The 21,052-nt window shown below is 39.2% G+C and overlaps 1 protein-coding gene across 7 annotated transcripts in view; it reads right to left on the reverse strand.

The window, feature by feature from the left end:
- The window catches only part of CHN1 (chimerin 1), a 200,780-nt gene that overhangs the window by 10,790 nt on the left and 168,938 nt on the right, over window positions 1–21,052 (reverse strand). For all 7 annotated transcript variants that reach the window (XM_086359152.1, XM_086359132.1, XM_086359122.1 and 4 more), the window contains 3 exons: window positions 11,852–11,936; window positions 2,018–2,191; window positions 1,217–1,294 (listed from right to left, as the gene is read on the reverse strand). In XM_086359152.1, the coding sequence (XP_086215278.1) occupies window positions 1,217–1,294; window positions 2,018–2,191; window positions 11,852–11,936 (337 nt within the window). The remainder of the gene's footprint in view (window positions 1–1,216; window positions 1,295–2,017; window positions 2,192–11,851; window positions 11,937–21,052) is intronic.

Raw genomic sequence — 21,052 nt, forward strand, 5'->3', positions numbered from 1 at the left:
CCTTCCGGAGAAATAGAAATGCCTCTTAACATTCAATCTTGTTTAGATTCAGGGTTGTTCCCGATGTCATTTCTTCACCTCATCTCCAATCTTGTCAAATATGTGGGCTGACCTAGATTTCTTCTGTGTTGATGATAATATCTCATTTATTTTGTCTTCTACCTCTGTTGGCTGTTAGAGGTCTGTGATGGGAGAGGAGTGTGATGGAACCAGAAGTGCGTACTTGCAAAGAAAAGGGTCTCTTCACCATCACAACTCCCGTTCTTTTTACTTCCTATATTCAAGCTTACACTCTTTGGTACCATTTATTCCAGTGCTCAACACAAAGACAAATCGGAGAACCATGGGAACAAAACCTTAATTTAAATGTTAAAAGAAAATAAGCTGCGCTGAGCTTTTCTTTGGCTGGGCCCCTCCTCCCACAGAGGGGTCTGATGCCAGAAGGTCTTTAGGTCCTCTCAGATTCTTGCCCCAACACATGAGATTGATTTTTTTTTTTTTTTCCTGGTTGGTCTTTCAAATCCACATATTTTGGCAGTTTTGTGATACTGGAGATTTAACACAATATTTCAGCATAACAATGTTGGAGAGAAGACTACTTTGACCATGTAATACCATTCCAACAGTCAATTAGCTGGGAAGTGCTAAGCATGCATGCCAACTTACAGGAAAATTCACAAAGCTTCTCCTTTTTTACCAAATAGATCATATCAACTCAGAAGTAAAGCTTTCAGGAAGTAAGTTAATTAGCACATGTGGTCAAAACCCTACATTTCTTTTAATGAGCTTGAACTTGGATGACAAGATGCTGGGGAGGCATGCACAGCAGGCAGAGTTAGGTCAGCCACCACAGACCTGGGAAATCTGAGCTCTGTAATGACTTAGATTCCTTCCTCTCCCACCTACCTCCACTGTTTTTTCCATGGTTTCTGGTAAATTTAATTGCTCTGTATATATTTTGGTGAACATGGACCAGCCTTGGAGACTCCAATATTGGTAATATAGTTAAATTTTACACTTCCTTCTCATCCTGAAATTTAATAGGTTAATACTTACAACTAATACAGAAATTATAAAAATTATAAGCTAAGTTATTTTATTTGGCATAATAATAAATAGTGATTTAGAAAAACAATGGAAAGAATAAAATAAGAAATTATGTCTCTTTGGGTAGAGTATTATTGTCCTAAGGTAATGAACCTGCTGGAAAACACACCTCTGTCAAAAGCCATCTTGACATCTTCAATTAGGTCACTAAATCCTGAGACTCGGTACAGTCCTTCAGAATTAAGACCTGTAAAAATAGAGCAGAGGAGCTAATTAGTCTCTTTGGGGTAATGTCCTTTCCTCAGATTTTAACTTTTTATCATACTTCAGGTTAGGGAAGCAATGTGTCAGGAAGAATGATGAAACATATATGTTTAGAAATATGTATGTTTAGAAACCTCTTCATACTTTTCTCCTAAAATAAAATCGTTTTACTCACAGTTCTTTAATTCTGACGTACTCTCGCCTGAATATCTGTAATTTGGCTCATCATTTTGTCTAACTAGATCAAATGCCTTAAGTCTTAAGGGAAATAATTTCACCACCACTGCCATACCATAAATTCTTTTACATAAGAGAAGACTGAGATCAACTATATTAATAGGCCCGTAGCAATTATCTCCAAAGTGGCAGAGACTAATTAGGGCGTAGTTCTGGATTTTGGTTGTTTGGCCTGTTTTAAACAGAGCATTTATTTCTTTGCTTTTTGGACCTAAGCAAAGTATAAAAACTGAAAAAAGAACTGGCATTTATATATCAAATTTTACAGACTGGGAGAATCATCCATAAATATATTTTTAAGCATATTTCTTATAACTGGTTAAGTGTACCTTGAAATCATGTTGGTAATTACTTGTTAACTGCTTTCAGACTTCCAGATTAGTATCTGGAACCATTCCCCCTAACCTGCAGAAGGAAGCCTGGCTGTGCAGGGGGCTGTGGCTGCTCTGAGCCGCTGGAAGCACCTCACCTCGAGCTTCGATCTCCCTGATGCACATGTCCACCACCATGGGCCGCTTGGTGGTGCGGGCTTTCACGAGCGTCGTCAGGTCACAGCTGTACACCTTCTTGACATGTTTCAAGTCTGGCTTACAGTCATTTGGGACCATCTTGGAACACTGCTTATGAACATTCAAACCACAATCTGAAGAATTTAAAAAGGAAAAATTCATTATTATTTTCAGAATTTTGAGTGTTCTGGAGTGTTTATTTTGGCAAGACACTTCAACCTGAATTAGGTTTAAAGACTAGCTTTCAGCCAGCAGAGTGAGGGGAACATTCCTCTCATTCTCTCTTTTGGAAAATTTTGATTTTAAGTTAGAAGACTAGAATTCCAGCTCATGTTCCATCATTTACTCACTGTATGATCTCAAGAGAATACCAACCCAGACCAAAGTTAATAAGTGTTCAATTAAATGTCTACAAAATGTAATATTATGCCAATTAAAAACTTATCCATTTCTTTAAAGTTACATAAAAATTATATTCAATGTGGGATATAACTGCATTTTAACAAATCTAATATGAGGTGGAAGTGAACCCCCAAAAGTAAAGAGTATCCAAGGGCCCTCTTAAAATGATGCTGATCATATTTATATATACTCATAGCTCTTTAAATATATGCATATGATAATGATATAGAATACATCTAGATAGCTAAAAGTAGCTATAGTTATTATTTGTTACTGCTATCATCAACAGCTTACTAATGCCAAGCACACTATTTCAAGTGCTTTACATTATTTAAACTCACAAATTTCTATAAAACAGGTTTTATTCTCTTTTATAAATGTGATGAAACCAAGCACACAGGTGTTAAGTAACTTACCTACAGCGTTTAGTACATTGTGGAGCCAAGATTCAAGCCTACAAAGATTGTAATGTCCACGATTTTAACACCTATACCATACTGCCTCTACTGAAATTATTCCTTTGCTTTGTCATTTTATTGGGTTATAAATTCTAAAATGCCAGAGTCCAAATATTTTCTAGTTAACATTTTGAGACATTTTATTTTCAAGAAGAAGAGCACAATGGCATTTTAGAAGAAGCAGACAGAAATACAAATATTTTGCTAAATTAGACTTAGGAGACATGGACTGTACCTGAATAATTTAACTAAATTTTGTCTTTCTGGTTTTTTGGTAAATGTTACCCGTTTGTTTTTAAGCTCATGAAAACTTGACACTGACCTCTTGTAAATCAAATTCAAGTGGGGTACACATAGTTTACAGCTAGGTCTTAATGGATTAGGGGCTTCCCAGGTGGCGGTAGTGGTAAAGAACCCTCCTGCCAATTCAGGAGATTCAAGAGATGCAAGTGTGATCTCTGGGTCGGTAAGATCCCCTGAAGGAGGGCATGGCAACCCACTTCAGTATTGTTGCCTGGAGAATCCTATGAACTGAGGAGCCTGGCAGGCTGCAATCCATGGGGTTGCAAAAAGTCGGACACGACTGAAGCGACTCAGCACACAATGCATTTGAAAACCATACAATGTGATTACCCTGTCTGTGGTCCTTGGGTAAGCTTCAGTTTTGCTTACTGTTTGGGCAGAAAGGGGAGCATAACATTCACCTCACAGAATTGTTATGAGAATTAAGGAGCCAATGTAGTCAAGGTGATTTGCATATTGTAAAATGTTAGACAAATACCGACAATGATCATCATCATGACCTTCGGTAAAGTTGCAATCGAGTTATATTTGACAGTAACAGTTAACAGAGACAAGGAAAATTAGCCATGGCTTAAAAATAAAATTGTTATTTCATCAAATATGTAGACACTGCCAATCTGACAAAAGAACTTAAAGCTTGTGGTGACTCTTAGGGAGGAAGTCCTATGTTCTGAGCATCGCCCAAGTGAAAAGACAGGTTTGGGTCTTTGCAGGGGTCTGTCTGTAAGTGAACAGCACCGGAGATGGCACGGCAGTGCTGATAGTGTCCCAACATGACCATCACTAAAGAACAACAGCTGCTGCTTCGAGTACGGAAAGGCTGCCAGGGATAGGAGCTCTAGTGTGCCATCTCAAGAAATGACCCAACATTGTTCTACATAGTCAAATAATGTCCAAATGAGTCCAGGACCCAAATCCTAAATTTCTCTTTATTCTATATTAGATATAAATAAAGTTTCTGATTCAATCATAAGGCAAATTGGTGGTAAAATGTCCACTTAAAAGACCTCACTTCCCCTGAACATTTTAATGTTTTGGACAGCTTCTATAATTTAGAGCTAGATCTATTGATGTGTGCTTTTGAATGACTTACTTAAAATTTTCTGTGACTTATACAGAATGGGAATAATAATAGTATTTATCCATTAATATTGGATCTACTATTAGGTTCTATTATTATGTTAATGAGAGGCTGTACATTTCTCTGTTGTTATTCAGAAGAAGGAAGTAACTCTGAGGGGCCTTTCCTAGGCAGTGCCCCAGGGTTCCTTGAATGGCACTATCATGACCAGCTTAGGGTCAGGAGCTAGGCTGACCTCTAGGCCAATTCTGTTTGTCAGATGTGAATGCCAGGTCCTGAAAAGGACTGGGATGTTGGGGTTATAGCTGCTTCCTCATCTACACAGTTCTTAGTACATTTCATTTACAGAAAAGTACCTCCAAGCAGGCACATCATTTTTCTCTGACTGCTTTACCAAATCTGGGGAGTTGCAGCCACTGATTTCTCAAATATCTTTACCCTTCCCACTTATTATTCCTCTCCTGGGATTCCAACAACACAAATGTTAAATCTTGTTACTGTCCTACAGGTCTTTGAGGCTCAGTTCACTTTTTAAAATCTATTTTCCCCTCTCATTTAAGTTGGATAATTTCTATTGATCTATTTTTCAGGTTCATGGATTCCTGCCTCTGACATATCCAATCTATCAATACTTCTGAGCCCATCCTGTGGGTATTTTGTTCATAAATTTCTCAGTTCTAAAACGTCCACTTAATTCTTTCTTATATCTTTATTTCTTTCTGATATTTCCTATTTTTCATTTGTTTCAAGAGTCTTTCTAATTGCTTCTTGGAACATTTTTATGAATGCTGTTTTCCTTATCAGATAATTCCAACATCTATCTATATCATCTCAATATTGGTGACTATTGACTGTCTTCTTTCATCTGAGTTGAGATTTTCCTGGTTGCTGGTAATGAAGTATAATTTTGAACTGCATCCTGGATATTTTGAGTGTTATAAGACTGTGTGGTCCCTCCTGAAATCTTCAACTTTAGCAGGTAGTTAACCTGTTTAGATTTAGAATGCACATCCTGGCACACTATATAGGCTGTGTTTCAAATGTCAACCTAGTTTACAAAGCCTTTGTAATGCTTTTGCAGTGTTATTTTGCCCACCAAACTTGTATGTTATTCAAATGGCAGGACTCTACCCCACATTCTGGGCAGGGAAGAGGTCCTAGTCATTACGGCAGGGCGGAGAAGTCTTGGTTTGCCTCCATGCCTGGTTGGGGAGAAGTATTGTGCTGCATGAACTGCAGGGTGGGTACTAAAGACAGAGTTCTGATCGTGGTCTCAGCTGCCTCATTACTGCAGGGCAGGGGTGGAGACAGGGCTCTGCCTGTAGATTTAGGCTGAATGGGCGCTACTTCTACTTGAGGGTGAGGATGAAAGTCAGGGTTCCACCCACAGGCTCAGCCAAGGAAGGGTACCACTTTCTTCCTGCAGGATGGTGGGGGGAAGACTCACAGGAGAGAAGTACAACCCTGTTACTGCAGAGTGGGATGGAAAACAGGTATCTACCCACAGGCTTCTGCCGCAGAATCCACGGGGGCGGGGGGCAATGTGGCTTTGTCATGGTGTCCACCTGGAGAATGCAGATGCACTAAAAGGTTTCTATCTGGCTCAGCTGCCCTTTCCCCAAGACTGTGCATAGGAGAGCTGGTTCTCTCGGGATTATTTTTTTGTGTCTGCTGGCATTTATGACTCGTGGGTGTCTCTAGTGCTCAGGCTGGGATACACAAGCGTTAAAAAAAAAATCCAAAATACCACCAGGCAACTGACTTCTGAGTTCTCTGAGTCCTGAGGTCCCTAATCAGCCGCCACCCCCCACTTTTTTTTTAATGTGGACCATTTTTTAAAGACTTTTATTAGTTTGTTACAATCTTGCTTCTGTTTTTTATGTTTTGGTCTTTTGACCCTGAGGCACATGGTAACTTAGCTCCCTGACCAGGGATCAAACCTGCACCCCCTGTGTTGGAAGGCAAGAAGTCTTAACCACTGGACAACCAGGGAAGTCCCAGCCTTCCTTCTCATACCGAACTTTCACAGTCTTCTGATAGCTGACATACATATTCTTTTGTTATCATCATTGTGAGGAATAAAACAAAGCCTATTTATTCATCTCGTCTAGCACTGGAAAAACTTACATAGTATTTTAGAAGTATAAAAGTCGGCAGAGCTTCATTATCTAAAAATAATGCTGAGGTACTTTAAGTTACTTTAATGCTTTAAGTGTGTGCACAGAAGTCACAGAACCAGCTGGAAAGGGCTGGTATTAATAACCTATCCCACTGTCTTCATTTCAAAAAGACAGTGAAGCTCAGAGAGGCTAAAGGATTTGTTCGAAAGTCACTCCGCCAGAAAGTGGTAGAAAGGAGATTTTAACCTTGGCTTCTTAATTCCTAGACTGTGCTCTTCCCACTCAGTGATACATATCACTTTTCACTAGCAGTACACCATGTATGCTGAGTTATTATTTTCAGGGCTGAAGATGAATTTGCTATTTTCAACCTTTTATTCAATAATGTGTGTGGTTTCTATTATTTGTTGTATATACTTAAGTTTAAAAGACACGGCTGTATTTTACTGTTATATAGGTATCGATACATGATTTGGCAAGGACGTTTAAAAAGCAGTGATAAAACCTACCCATTATATCTTATTTTGTCACATTCTTTCCTAACTATAAACTCTAAATGGAAATCCAGTAGAAAGGAAACAGTAAAATTTGAATGTATCCACAGAATATCAAAATATCTGAATGGCACTAATGGTCTGATACTAACTTTTTTTCCTTTGAGTGTTTGCAGTTCTCTCTCATTTTAAACACCAGCAAATGCCTAATTTATTTGTGATTCACTGAACACTGGATAAAGTGATGACTATGGTCAGATTTAGGTATTTAATGAGGATGGAAATGCTTTCTGATATTCTTTCTTCTATTTGAATAAGATTAAACTATGGGACAATATATTATGCTCAATTTTAGAATTTCAAAGGCCAAATTTTTGGCAGGATTGGATATGAAGTCCTTCAGAGGACCAAAGGATAGGGCAAAGTCATTAAAATAAAGCATCTTTATACCCTTAAGTTCACAGTGCAATATACCAGCTCTGAGCGTGCTCTGAAAATTGCTGCTTCAGGGACTAGCAGTATATCAATATTTCAGTTTGCCATTAAGACTTTATTTGGTTTTCATACTTATTTATTAAAGTCATATAACTCCTATATAGTTCCATTTCTCCCAGGGAAGCTCTACACTATAAATTAAAAAAAAAAATCCATAAAAGATTATTTCATTTGTTGCATCTCTTGGCTTGGCAGGTTATTTTTATGTTACAATTAAACCACATTGTCCCCTCCCAATTCTTCAAGTTAATAAGCACAGAATAAACACAAGAAAGGAGGAATGAGAAATTCAAAACATAACCTATCCTTATAAAGTATTTCTGTTAGACTACTAACTTGAAGTTACTATCAGATTTTCTGGGCTTGAGTTCTCCCAAAAAATGTGTTTTATATCTAAAAAGCACAGAAACCTATTTTTTGAAATACATAGCTGATATTTATATTCTACTGAGAGGATTAAGGGGTAATATTAATATGTGTTTTGAAAAGAAAGGTAATTATTCATTCTTTTCTATGAGTGTTCCCATTTTAAATAACTGCAAATAGAAGTTTTTAAACATGTCTCGTAGTTGATCCCACTACCACCCCAGAATAGTGGGACTAGCTCATTTTTAACATGCATTAGAAGGCCTTATTTTCACAAGCAAAATTGAGAATATTTTGCTTTTGGGAATATTTATGAAAATACTGCTTTCATGTATAAAAGGAGCTATATGAAAGTCTTAGGCAAGTCTGACCAATTTCTCATTGACAAGGACAACTGTAACTTTTTAGATACAATCAAAGCAGTAATTAAAAGACATTACTTCCCTTTCTCTAACCTAAGAGTTAAGTGCTTTATACACAAAGCAATAAATACATTTTATTATTAGGAAAAAACTGCTGCTATTTCCTTTTGAGGGCTGGCAGCAATGACAATGATACACTGGAAAAATGAAGTCACTTTCCTAAATAACAAACACTAAGCTGATATGTCTGATTTACAATTATCATCCGGCTTAACTTCTTAGAATATTCTGGGCAGGCTAAATGAAAACAATTCAGGAATGCTGGTGGAATAATGGTCTTTTTAATGAGAGGGATGTTTGATGATCTCAGTGATTATATAATAATAATAGATTACTTTAACCTATAAGCTTACATTTCATAAAGGAAAAATGGTCTCGTAATATTATTCTATCTGAACGACAATGATCCTTTGCCCTTTACTTTTGAACGCTACTTACTTTGCTCATAACTATTTTAGTAGGAGGAGCAGTGCTCCCAAGCTGCAGTTAGATGGTCCCTTGCAATGTCGTTTTACTCACTTTAAAGAAGCGAGAGTAAGGCAGACTGTCATAGCGGGGATGTTTAACGCAGACTGTGGGGCTTTGGAGAGCACATCTGCAGTGACTGCAGGCCCATGCCTACCCTCGCTGTTCCCTCGGTTGTCCTTGTCTGTGTGGGCTGCTGAGCAAGCCTAGAGTGTTGGGTCCTGAAGGGACAGCTTGCTCGCTATTGGCTGCCAGCCTGGTGACTGGAACAACACCCAACACTTTATATAATGTTTTAAAAAAAAGGGGTGGTGGGATACAAAATTGCTGCTCTTGCCAAACATTCTTTAAAAGTTCCTGACAAGCTCTCTTCTGCCTTGGTGGATTCTGAAGAAAAGAAAGCAAGCTGTCAAAAGCAGAAAAATACATCTCTTTTCTGACAAGTTGTAAGCAAGCCACTTTTCTTTGGAAGTACCAGCTTTAATGTTCAGTGGCTAGTGTATTAGTTTACTATTGCTGCTGTAACAAATTACCATAAACTCAGGGGTTTAAAACAATACAAGCGTATCATCTAACAGTTCTAGAAGTCGGAAGTACAAAATCAGTTTCACTGGACTGAAATCAAGGCCTTAGCTAGCCTGTGTTCCTTCTGGAGGCTCCAGGGAAGAATCTGTTTCTTTTCTAGCTTTTTCCAGCTTCCAGAGGCCACCTGCATTCATTGGCTCGTGGCCCCCTTCAAAGCCAGCTGTATAGCATCTTTGCTCTTTCCTGACCTCTGCTTCTGTGCTTGTATCTTTTCTCTGAATCAGCCTCTACTGCATCGCTCTTCTAGGGACTCTTGCAATTATGACTACATTGGGCCCATTCTGACAATCCACAGGACTCTCCTCATCTCTATCTCAAATTCCTTAACTTGGTCACAGAGTCTCCTTTGCCATGAAAGGCAAGACCTATGCCATGGGCACAGGTTCTGGTGATTAGGAAGCAGACATTTTTGGGCAGCCAGTGTTCACCCTACCATAGTTCTTTCTCTCTTTAAATTATTAATTCTTTGCATTTTGTTTTAAATAAAGTAGATGGCTCAAAAATCAGGATGAGCCATTTTAGATGAAAGAATCTCACTGTCAATCTAAATGTAATTAGTCATAGAATAATTCAAATCCCAACCTTCCACATTTAAAAACCGGGTTGACCTGTTTTATACAGCTCAGTAATACAGTTCCAGTCACATAGAATATAATGCTTTTGAAGGCAAGATATAACATAAAACCAATAAGCTTTTCTTTACATTCTTGACCTTTACTCACAATAAAAACAAAAGGCTATTCAAGTCAGTGCCTATGGGATGGGATGAATCATTTTATTTCTTTTCCTTCACATTATTACTATCATAAACATTCCAAAACATTTCTTTCAAATATGATTTTGGACTGTAGCATACTGCCAAAAATTATTCATATGTGTGGTGCTAGTTTTCTGCCAATAGCTAACTCAGAATTCTCATGTAGATGGCCTTCACTCTTTCAAAACATACATGATACACACCATCACTCTAGTCAAAGAAAAGCTTTTGAGTTAGTGATAGTCATAAAGTGTTTGAAAACCATTGTAGTCTCAGCTGGTCAAGGTTATGTCATAAAGGCAAACCAAGCTTATCGAGACCATCATTCTTTGAACAGGTGATCTGTGCTTTGGAAAGTGTATGTCATTTGCCTTTGAAACACCATGACAATGTGGTTGATCTTAACTACACCACTATGTTCCACTGTGGTCCCCTCCAGTTCGAGGCTCAACCATAGCCTTCCCAGTGATGCTTCCTCATAATGACTCTGGGCAACCACCAGCCAGAAAGCTAATGTTCTCATTTACTCTCTGGGCAGAAACCTGCAAATGGGGCTGTCAGTCCTCTAGGATGATGGAGGAATTAGACTGGCTGAGCTGAGGCTCTCCTTGAAGGACACCTTTGCACAGTTCAAAGTCAAGGCGTGGGGAATTCTTACCGCTCCATGTGGCAGAGAAGTCCATGAATGGATCTGGCTAGTGACATAAGCCTGGAACCTTATCATGCCTTAGTGGTGCTAAGGAAGTCGAAGGTTGTGGGGGGGAGGGTAACTTGGAATGCTCACATGCAATGCATACTTATCTTGCTATTCAAAGAAAATGCAATTGAGAAATAAAAAAATCAGACTCTAGAAGTTTCTGCACATAATGGACTACAAAAATATTCCATTAAGAATCATACCACAAAAGAAATGTGGATTTTTACAGTGCTAAGTTTGACAATTACTTCAGTTACCTTCAAAATACTTTACTCTTCATATACATATTTACAGTTAAACTTCATGCAAAAAACATGTAAGAACATATTTTTTAGCTTTAAAATTTAAATAGCAGAAACTTCTATGACCTAATATCACACACTTGAAACAAATAATAATTTTTAAGTCTGTGCCAGAATTTAGAGCAGTTGAGTAAATGGCCAGTACTCAGTATAGTTGTTATATACAAATGAATTTCACATGATTTCAGTAACACTTATTTCATAAAGCATTTCAATAAATCCCTGAGTTGGTTATTTATGTGGAAATCTTACAAGTTTCTAAATTTAAATCTAAAATACTATGGTCATATGTTATAAAAAGGATTTGGCAAATTCAAGCTTTCAAAATATCAAAAACAAAGTATCAGTGACTAAGTGGTTTTTCAAAATATGATAATCATCTTTGAAGATAAATTCACAGGTTTTTAAAGCTTCAATTTGATTTCACAAAATTTAGTAAGGACAATTCAGCTTAACAAGCTTTTTAAAATTCAGTTTCTAAGGCAACAATCATAGGTCCCTGTACATTGCTTTAAAAAAAAAATCATTTTTACAAATTTAGTTACTGCAACATCAAAGGCAAGGCAAATTTAACTGCCTTACTTTTACCTCCTTTTATCAGACTTTCTGAACAAGATGACTTCCCTCTTTTTAATGGACCAGACTGCTGCCCATTAAGTACAGGAAGGTTAAAGGCAGATAAAATATCAATATCCAAAGGGGATGCCTGAGATGTCAATGGCCTATTGCATGTTAAGAGCAAATAGGGATTCAGCCCATTTTATGCGCCTAACAGCCAGTCTCCTCCTAAGTTATTCCTTATTACTTCATGTCTTACTCAATAAAGAGAAAGGGGACGAGCTCTTACCTGCACATTTCACTCCCTGAGCAATGAGCCCCCACATGAAGTTGGCACAGTATTCACACCAGTGTGGCCCTCTGAATGTGTGGACCTGAAAAAGAGTAGTGACACGTGGCCGGGGGAAACCATACATGAGATTATTTCCCTTCAAAGCACTCATACGCAAGTCACGGTTAGTGTGAAGAGGCACAGTACGGTTACATTTACAAAAACCTTGGTTGAGTGGAACTAAGCATTTAAAGTTTCTTTCAGAGCTTGATTTTCTCTTTGTTTTAGAAATGGTGATAAATCAAGCCAATATCCTGTGATTTACTTTTGAAAACAGTTTTTACAGTGGAACTTTCCAACTGGTTCCCTCCAGCTGTAAGCAGTTTCATCTACATGTTATACAAGCACTGGCGTATTCTGAGCGCTACAGCACAGAGGAGGAGGAGGAGGAGGAGGAGTGATGTAAAGTCTGTCTGGATCCTGTAAGGATTTTGTTGGATGATCCTCCTTCTGTTCTCTGTGATCACAGTTGGGGCCATGGGTGTTGAAGGTGATATTTAGTGACTGGTCACAACAGAATAATCAAAAAGGACCAATTTCTGTTCAAAACTATTTTGATACTTACTATGTTAGCAAAGAAAATATATTTTAGAAACTACAGAAGTTACAGTTAATCAGAATCCCTGTTTGAGTACAGTAATTACTCACTCATCTTCCCAGCTCATAAAAATTTTACTGCAGTAGATTCTTTTATCCCTAAGAAAGGAACCCCCAAAGAATTCAAACACTAAGATACCTATAGACTTTATGCATAGGAAAGAGAAGCCATTTTAGCTTAAGCCAGATGAAAAACACTGGTAGAATAGAAAAACAATACATCCAAATCCTGAACATTAAAGAATAAAGGAAAAAATATTTTGAATATTAACACTTTAAGACTTCTGAGCAAATATTGGCTGAAAATGTATTCAAGAAACAGGTTAGAAGAAAAGGGAGAGGGAACAAGGAAGTTACTGATCTGCATCAATTACATTTACTTGAGATAATTTCTTATATATATGATTTCCTCCAGCAGACAATAGTAATACAAGAGTCAAAACCATAATGTGACAATATGATTTGCAAACAATGAAACTACAATGAAACAATGAAATTACAGCTAATATTGTCACTTTTACTGCTGTTCTGTTTATGTACTGAATTGGTCTTAGAAACCAAGTGATTTTTTTTTTTTTGCTTTGTTTTTGCTTTTTGTTGTTTACCTATTTTATATATAGTGGTATGTACATGTTAATCCCAGCCTCCTGATTTATCCCTCCCCTGGCCCCCTTTCCCCTTTGGTAACCATAAAATTGTATTCTGTGTCTGTGAGTTTCTGTTTCGGAAATAAATTCATTTGTGTCTTTTTTTTTTTCTTTTAGATTTCACATATAAAGGATATCATACATTTGTCGGGCTTCACTCAGTAAGATAATCTCTAGGTTCATCCATGTTGTTGCAAGTGGCATTATTTCATTCTTTATGACCGAGTAGTATCCCACTATAAGTATGTACTGCATCTTCTTTATCCATTCCTTTGTCAATGGACATTTAACTTACTTCCATGTCTTGGATATTGTATATATACTACTGCAATGAACATTGGGATTCTTGTATCTTTTTGAATTATGGCTTTCTCTGGATATATGCCCAGGAGTGGGACTGCTGGGTCACATGGTAGCTCTATTTGTAGATTTTTAAGGACCCTCCATACTATTCTTTATAGTGGCTGCACCAATTTACATTCCCACCAACAGTATAGGATGGTTGCCTTTTCTCTAACCCCTCTCCAGCATTTATTGTTTATAGGCATTTTAAGGATGCCATTTTGACCCGTGTGAGGTGGTACCTCACTGTAGCTTTGATTGGCATTTCTCTAATAATTAGCAATATTGAGCATCTTTTCATATGTGTTTTGGCTATCTGTATTTCTTCTTTGCAGAAAGGTCTATTTAGGTCCTCTGCCTAGTTCTTGATTGGATTGTTTGTTTTTGATAGAGCTGTACGAGCTGTTGGTATGTTTTGGAAATTAATTCTTTGCTGGTCACTTCATTTGCAGATATTTTCTCCTCTCATGTATGTTGTTTTTTCATTTTGTTTATGGTTTTGTTTGCTGTGGAAAAGCTTTTAAGTTTAATTAGGTCTCACTTGTTTACTGGTAAGTGATTTTTAAGACTGATACAAATATATATATAAACTTCAAACTTAAGATGCCACTGAACATAAGACTTAACCTGAATGTAAGATACATATATTCCATGTAGAGAAATCACCAATTAACTTAAGGCATGCCACTGATTATAAGCTTCATCCCAATTTCAGAGATGTTGAAAAAAACAAAAAACAAAAACATGTAGTAGAATCAATGAAATATGGTATATTAAAATTCAAAATACTACTGCTGGCCAAAATATCCATATAAGGCAACAGTGGATAAACCAGGGTTCATTCCAAGCAGGTATGTACTTGTGGCTCTGGTAGCTGCCAAGTGAGCTCAAATACAAAACTTTGTGTTGATTTTGGGGGGGGTGGTAAAAAAAAAAGGCGGCCATAATCCTGTCTATGTTTTTTATGGAAGTGTCAGGAATGCAGACACAGTTGCTTCTGGGTTGTTAATGATGTTCAGAGCCTGCAAACTGAAAGCATTTCCTGGAGTTCCTGAAGCTGAGCCCAAGATTAACATCCAGATAGTGTCTGATGTCTTTGTTTTTTCCTATGTTCCTCTGAGTGAATAAAACTGGATAAAGTATGCAATCTTGCTTTTAATCTGAGGCATATGAGTGAAATAGCACTGACTCATATTTTAAAAATTATATAGTCACAAAATAGCTATAGCACTGTGAAGTTATTTTTAGAGGCAATCTCAGGATAATCCAGTTTCACTTAACTTGGTAAGGTTAATAAACTGGACTAGAAGAGTGGAGAAGTCCTGGGTTTGTCCCTGCCGTTATTCACGATAAAAGGTGTTTAAGTTCCACTGGCGTGTAAATCACCGGAACAAAGAAGGGCTCTCGGCAAACGGCGCTGGGTACTGAGATGTTACAGACCCAATTCCCTGCTTCGCCTTCACAAAGCGGTAGTGAATGTGGCCTTCTGAAAGCCGTGTGCCGTCTCTTCATATCACATATGCTGAAGAAACAGTTTCACTGACCCATGGCCCAGTGTTCTCTAATCAGGATCACACATGCATCTCAGAAAGCAACCTTTAGGAAATTGTTCTTGATTCAGTTCCTTCTCGGACAGGTTTTTATAAAGGCATCTTGCCACCTGGGGATGGTTTTAGTGGTGGTGGTGGTTTTAATTTTGTTTTCTTAAACCACTTGTAAGGCAGGTTGTATAGCTCTCAAGGAAATAGTTCTAGAAGTAGGCCTTGAAGCACCAGAAGCTTGCTAAACTAGTATTTGTGTAACAGGATTTAAATGAATTTCCTTTTGAATTTTTGTATCTAAAAATTATTATTTCTTAAATTTTTTGACTTTCCTAATGACACTGGATTGTACTTGTAAAAATTGAATATTGTAGTCTTTGTGTCTCTTTGATCCTCCTAAAGGTTATCAAAACAAATGGACATCATTCATGAATTAATCATTTACAAACATTAAGTGATGACATATACAAAATTTTTTTTGAAATATTGGCTCAAGGAATTCACCATAGGTTTCTCCTGCTAAATACAACATGAAAATCCTCTTCTGAAAGTGTCTGCAAAGTATAAGGGCAGCTGGGGAGGGGCGTTGCTTGGTTAAGATGAATGAGTTGAGGCTTCCGGGTGAGCACAATCAGGCTTAAATGGGGTTGTGTGTGTCAGAGGATGCATTAGGAAAGGCTGCTCCAAGGAAATCAGAGACACACCAGGAGCGAAACAACTGGATGTTTAGAGGACTGTGAGGCAGTTCAGTGTGGGTGGGGTGGGAGTGACTGGCGTGGCAGGAGCGGAGAGGGGCACATGGGGCCTCTTCCATACATGCAAACGTATACTTTGTTCAGTCAGCAATGCAGGGCCACTGAAGATTTTTAAGGAAAGTGACACAGTTAAGGGATCAAGGCTGGAGGAAGACACACCAGGCAGGCTGCTACAGCAGTGGTTCAGGTGCTGGATGATGTGGACCTGAACTCAGGCAGTGCTGACTGAGAGCGCGGAGGCAGGGTCAGTAGGACTTGGTAACGGACTGAGTCACAGGCAAGGGAGAGGAGGAGGACGGGGGCCAAGTCTTAGGCTTTGGGGCCTGCTGATGAGGGAAGATGGCATTAACAGGGGAACAGAAGCAGAGGAACAGGTCTGGGAGTGAGGTGGGAGGGGAAGAGTGGAAAGGATGGAGACAGAGGAGGTAGCTCATGGAGTAAGTTTCCTGTGGGCACCCAGTGGAGATGGGACCAGGGCAGAGGGACTAGCTGAGTAAGAGCAGACGACTCTTCCTCTTCCCCGAGGTGGGAGGGCCAAGGGTAAGGGGAGAGGATGGCTCTGCAGAGCAGCAGTGGGAGCCCAGGACCCAGAAGGCTAAGGGAGTGCATACTTGACAGTTTATAGCTGCTGTTGTGTTAGGAAGTAAGTTCAGTCATGAAGCAAATCAAGTTTAGAAAAAGTGGGGAATAGGAACTGGAACTGGTCAGAAATTCGGAGAAGGGCTGCTGTACTTGAAAGCAAGTCTCTTTCCTGGATGGCATTATAATCATATCACTGCTGTAACAGTGTAAAGTGCATTAAAGAAAAAGTGATGCACACTTTTTTTTTTTTCCCCCTTCTTGGCAAAATTCTTTTTCTTGTCATTTGTTTTTTTTGTTGTTGTTTTTTAATTTTATTTTTAAACTTTACAATATTGTATTGGTTTTGCCAAATATCAAAATGAATCTGCCACAGGTATACACGTGTTCCCCATCCTGAACCCTCCTCCCTCCCCATACCATCCCTCTGGGTCGTCCCAGTGCACCAGCCCCAAGCATCCAGCATCGTGCATCGAACCTGGACTGGCGACTCGTTTCATACATGATAGTATATATGTTTCAATGCCATTCTCCCAAATCTTCCCACCCTCTCCCTCTCCCACAGAGTCCCACACTTTCTTTTAAAAAGGGTGATTGTGTTACATTTGAGCTTTATCTGAATGTTTTATTTTATATGCAGTTTTACATTAGCAATGATGTTTATATCACGTATTTTACTGATTCAAAAAAAAGATACCTTTAACAATTGTACAAACTGTACAACTTAGAATAGCTGTATGATTTCCAGTTGTTCTGCTCTATCTGGCACCACAGAAACAGGGCCCTCGTTACGCCTGCAGACGAAGCTCCAGGGCACTGACACCTGCAGATAATTCTGCTTACTAGATACGGTTGTATTCTGACTACCCGTCTCAGAATGATTTAATCAGAAATGTAATGGACATTCAAAATACAATAATTAAAAGGTCAAAAGTTGCATCTTGGAGGTTCTTTCTGCTTAGGAGTATGCTAAGAGAGAGCTAGGCTGGAATCTGGAAGAAAGGAGGCCTGAGTGGTTCACAAGGAGCTCAGGCAAGCGCTAGGTTATAAAAGAGAATGGCTTGTGCCTGAGATGCCCTGTCGTATACAGCAAACAGTCTTAGACATCCGCACAGGTCAGCACTCAGGGAATCAAGATTACTGACGTCTTCATAACACAACGAACAGACACTCATTAAGTGACATTTTCCATGTGTAATTTTTTAGGGAATTTTTGTAAATTGTCCCAGATTTTTATGTTTATATAAGTCTGTGTTTTAGTTTTCCTGTCTCTTCTTATTCTCCAAGGCTGTCAGCTCTTTTTCTTTCTTCCTAACCCTTTTCCCTTTTCCAACCACTAATTCTTAGTTGTAAACCGGGAAATCTGATAAGGTAACTTTGCTAGCGCTGGATGTAGATCAAGAAAATGTATCACCTATCCTCCTCTTGAGTGCATTAACAAATCAAACCAAATCAAACCAAACCCACCAAACTTCTGGCTCCTTGTCTGTGCTTCTTATAGCTAAGGCTGAGGGATACTGGTCCTGTGAAAAAGAATGTGTTAGTAGCATCATGCTTTATTCTGTAACATTCTTTAGTCTCTATTTACTGTTTCTTATAAGCACCTCAGCTTCTGTTGTGCACTGTATGACCTTAATGACATACGCTGGCTTTATAAGGTGGGAAAATAACCAATTCCTTTATAAACGGCACTGTTTCTTCCTTTTGGTTATTTAAACCAATCACTTGATTAATTTGTAAAAAAAGGGATTCCTTGGGGGAATGTTTTGATCCCAATCAGCGTCAGCATGTAACGGTGTTAGTGAGGTCAGAGATGGTCCTGAGGAAAGCTACCTTTTAACCTGGCCACAGGTATTTTTTCCTAGGCCAAAAGCCTTTGGTACATCTTGACAAATGAAAGTGACGCAGTACATGGCATGAATTATACTGCCATGAACAAAGGGCAGAGCAACTTGCTTTAAGGACCTCTTCTCTTGCAACTGGAAAAAAAACAACTGTATTACATGGCATCTGAGACTGCTCTCACCTGTGAATACCTCCTGTCACATCAATCACCTTAAAAACGAAGATGAGAGACTGTATTAACTAGAGGACCTAACATGTCTGTCACAGGGTGGGTAACGGGCAGAAACAGGCTGAAAAGGAGACAGGGAGTGAGATGGGTGGGCTCCTGCGGGGTCCACATGGCACAGGCCAAGGGCCCTGTGTCTCCTGGGTATCAATCTAGATAATCTGAAGCGGTTCTTAACTGGGCCTACCGTCACATTAACACAAACCCTGGTTTCCATAAGAAAACCAGCACGTCTGCTTCTCAGGTTTCTGACGTTCACATCTCCAGTTTGAATGTCAGTAACAGAAACAGCAGAAAAGAATTCTATGCTATGGCAACAGAAAGAAAAAATCACATCTTCATTATTCCTCCCAAGCCATAACACTACCTCTAGAAATAAGCATGAATGCAAACAGCCAAGGAGAGTGCCTGCAAAGCCTGCTGCAAATATAAACTATGTTGGAGGCGATAAGAACATTAGGGGAAATGAAATTTTGCCTGGAAAGGTGGGAATGACATTTCAGCTGCCGCTCTTCATTTGGGAGGCTCTGATGAGTCAGTTCTCCAGTGTGATATTAGGCAACGAAGGGAGAGAACAGATGATCAAAATCAAAACGAAAGGAATGTAGGTAGGCAGGCAGCTGGGCACGAAAGGCTTTTTTTTTTTTTTCTTTTCATTTTTATCTTTAGGGCACCTGAATGTACTCTTTTAAGTAGCCAATTTTAGTCTTCCTGAGATGGCTTAATTTTGATCCAAAAGGTCTGGGATTTAGAATTTTGGTCCTAATTTGACTTCTTTGTGGTTAAGGTATATTTTGATTGATACTAAATAATGAGACGAGACTGCAGAACATTGGCTATTATCATTAGCAACAAACACTTAAAACTGTACAGAGGTACCCTGCAGGGGGAAAAAAAAATGGGAGGGAGGGGGAACTTAAAAATAGGAGTATCTTTAGTATTATAGCTTCCTGGTGGCTTAGTGGTAAAGAATCTGCCTTCAATGCAGGAGACCTGGGTTTGATCCCTGGGTCAGGAAGATCCCCTGGAGAAAGGAATAGCTACCTACTCCAGTATTCTTGCCTGGAGAAGAATCCCATGGACAGAGAAGCCTGGCAGGCTACAGTCCATGGCGTCACAAAGAATGGAACACAACTGAGCGACTAACACTTTTTTTCTTTTAGTATCAGAGCAGTACTTCTTGCCTTGTTATTTAAACTATGAGTGGTCTTAACGTTCTTCAGGAAAAGTCTATACCAAACAGTAAGGTTTGGGTATGGTTAAGCCAGCAGCACTGACAATGGCACTGGCCGTGCCTCCCGACTTGTTCTACTGTAAGGTGGTGCCCAGGGCAGGAAAGGCAGGAGGAGTGCCTGGAGCACATGCTGAAATGTGGCCTCAAGCAATGCTTGGGGCTGGAGGATGCCTGGAATAGGAGGAGGGGCACAGCCTCTGGCCAACCTCAAGGGGGTTCTGTGTGCATGGAAGCACTGGGCAAATGTCCCCTTTGCCAGGTGTCCAGGTGCTAACAGCGTCCACACCTGGCTACTACCCACGATCGTGCAGGGGCTGTGAGGTACTCACTTCACCACACAAGCAGTTAATACCGTCAGAGGTATGTATCTCTGTGAAAGGAGGACAAAGGACAGAAAACTCAGTAACCTTAGGTTTCAAGAGTGAGAAAACTGTTCAGAATTGAGGGAGGTATCGTGAGACTCCTGGTCATACCTTGGTCATATCACCAATCAGTGGTATCCCCCTAAATATGAGAAATAACTATAGGCAAAAGCTATCGTAACATGGTCAGACTACAACACTAGCCATGCTTTACTATTAAGACAATTATCAGGACACTATTAATAATTTAGTTCTGATTCCACATGTAAAACATACAAATGATTTTTATTAAAAGGTATATAAAACAATTCTTTAAACATAAGCATGTACAGAAAAAATAATGTATTATCAATTCTAGTCACACAGTCCATTCACCACAATCCTATACAAGGTCTTGTTGTTCAGTTGCTAAGTCGTGTCCAACTCTTTGCGACCCCATGGACTGCAGCACACCAGGCTTCCCTGTCCTTCACCATCTCCTAGAGTTTGCTCAAATTCATGTCAATTGAGTTGGTGATGCTATTTAACCATCTCATCCTCTGTCACCCTCTTGGGCCTTGTTAACAAAGTTTAAATTTCTTTATGGCTTCCTTCATGATCTATCTTTCCACATCAACACTATCCCAGTGAGGGAGAAATATCTCTAAAATTACAGCTGAGTTAATGTGGTACAGACAAGTGAACTTGCTTAGGTTCATGCTAAGTTGCTTCAGTCGTGTCCAACTCTGTGTGACCCCATAGACGGCAGTCCACCAGGCTACTCTGTCCCTGGGATTCTCCAGGAAAGAATACTGGAGTGGGTTACCATTTCCTTCTCCTGTGCATCAAAGTGAAACATGAAAGTGAAGTCGCTCAGTCGCGCCCGACTCTTCACGACCCCATGGACTGCAGCCTACCAGGCTCCTCCGTCCATGGGATTTTCCAGGCAAGAGTACTGGAGTGGGGTGCCATTGCCTTCTCCAGCTTAGGCTCATATACAACTTAATTAGTGCTAAAACACAGTTTCTGGTGTCAATGTTCTAAGCTGCCAG

This window comes from Bos grunniens, chromosome 2 (assembly GCF_055505025.1).
Source record: "Bos grunniens cultivar Pamir isolate PY7600 chromosome 2, Bosgru_T2T1.0, whole genome shotgun sequence".
Classification (NCBI taxonomy): domain Eukaryota; kingdom Metazoa; phylum Chordata; class Mammalia; order Artiodactyla; family Bovidae; genus Bos; species Bos grunniens.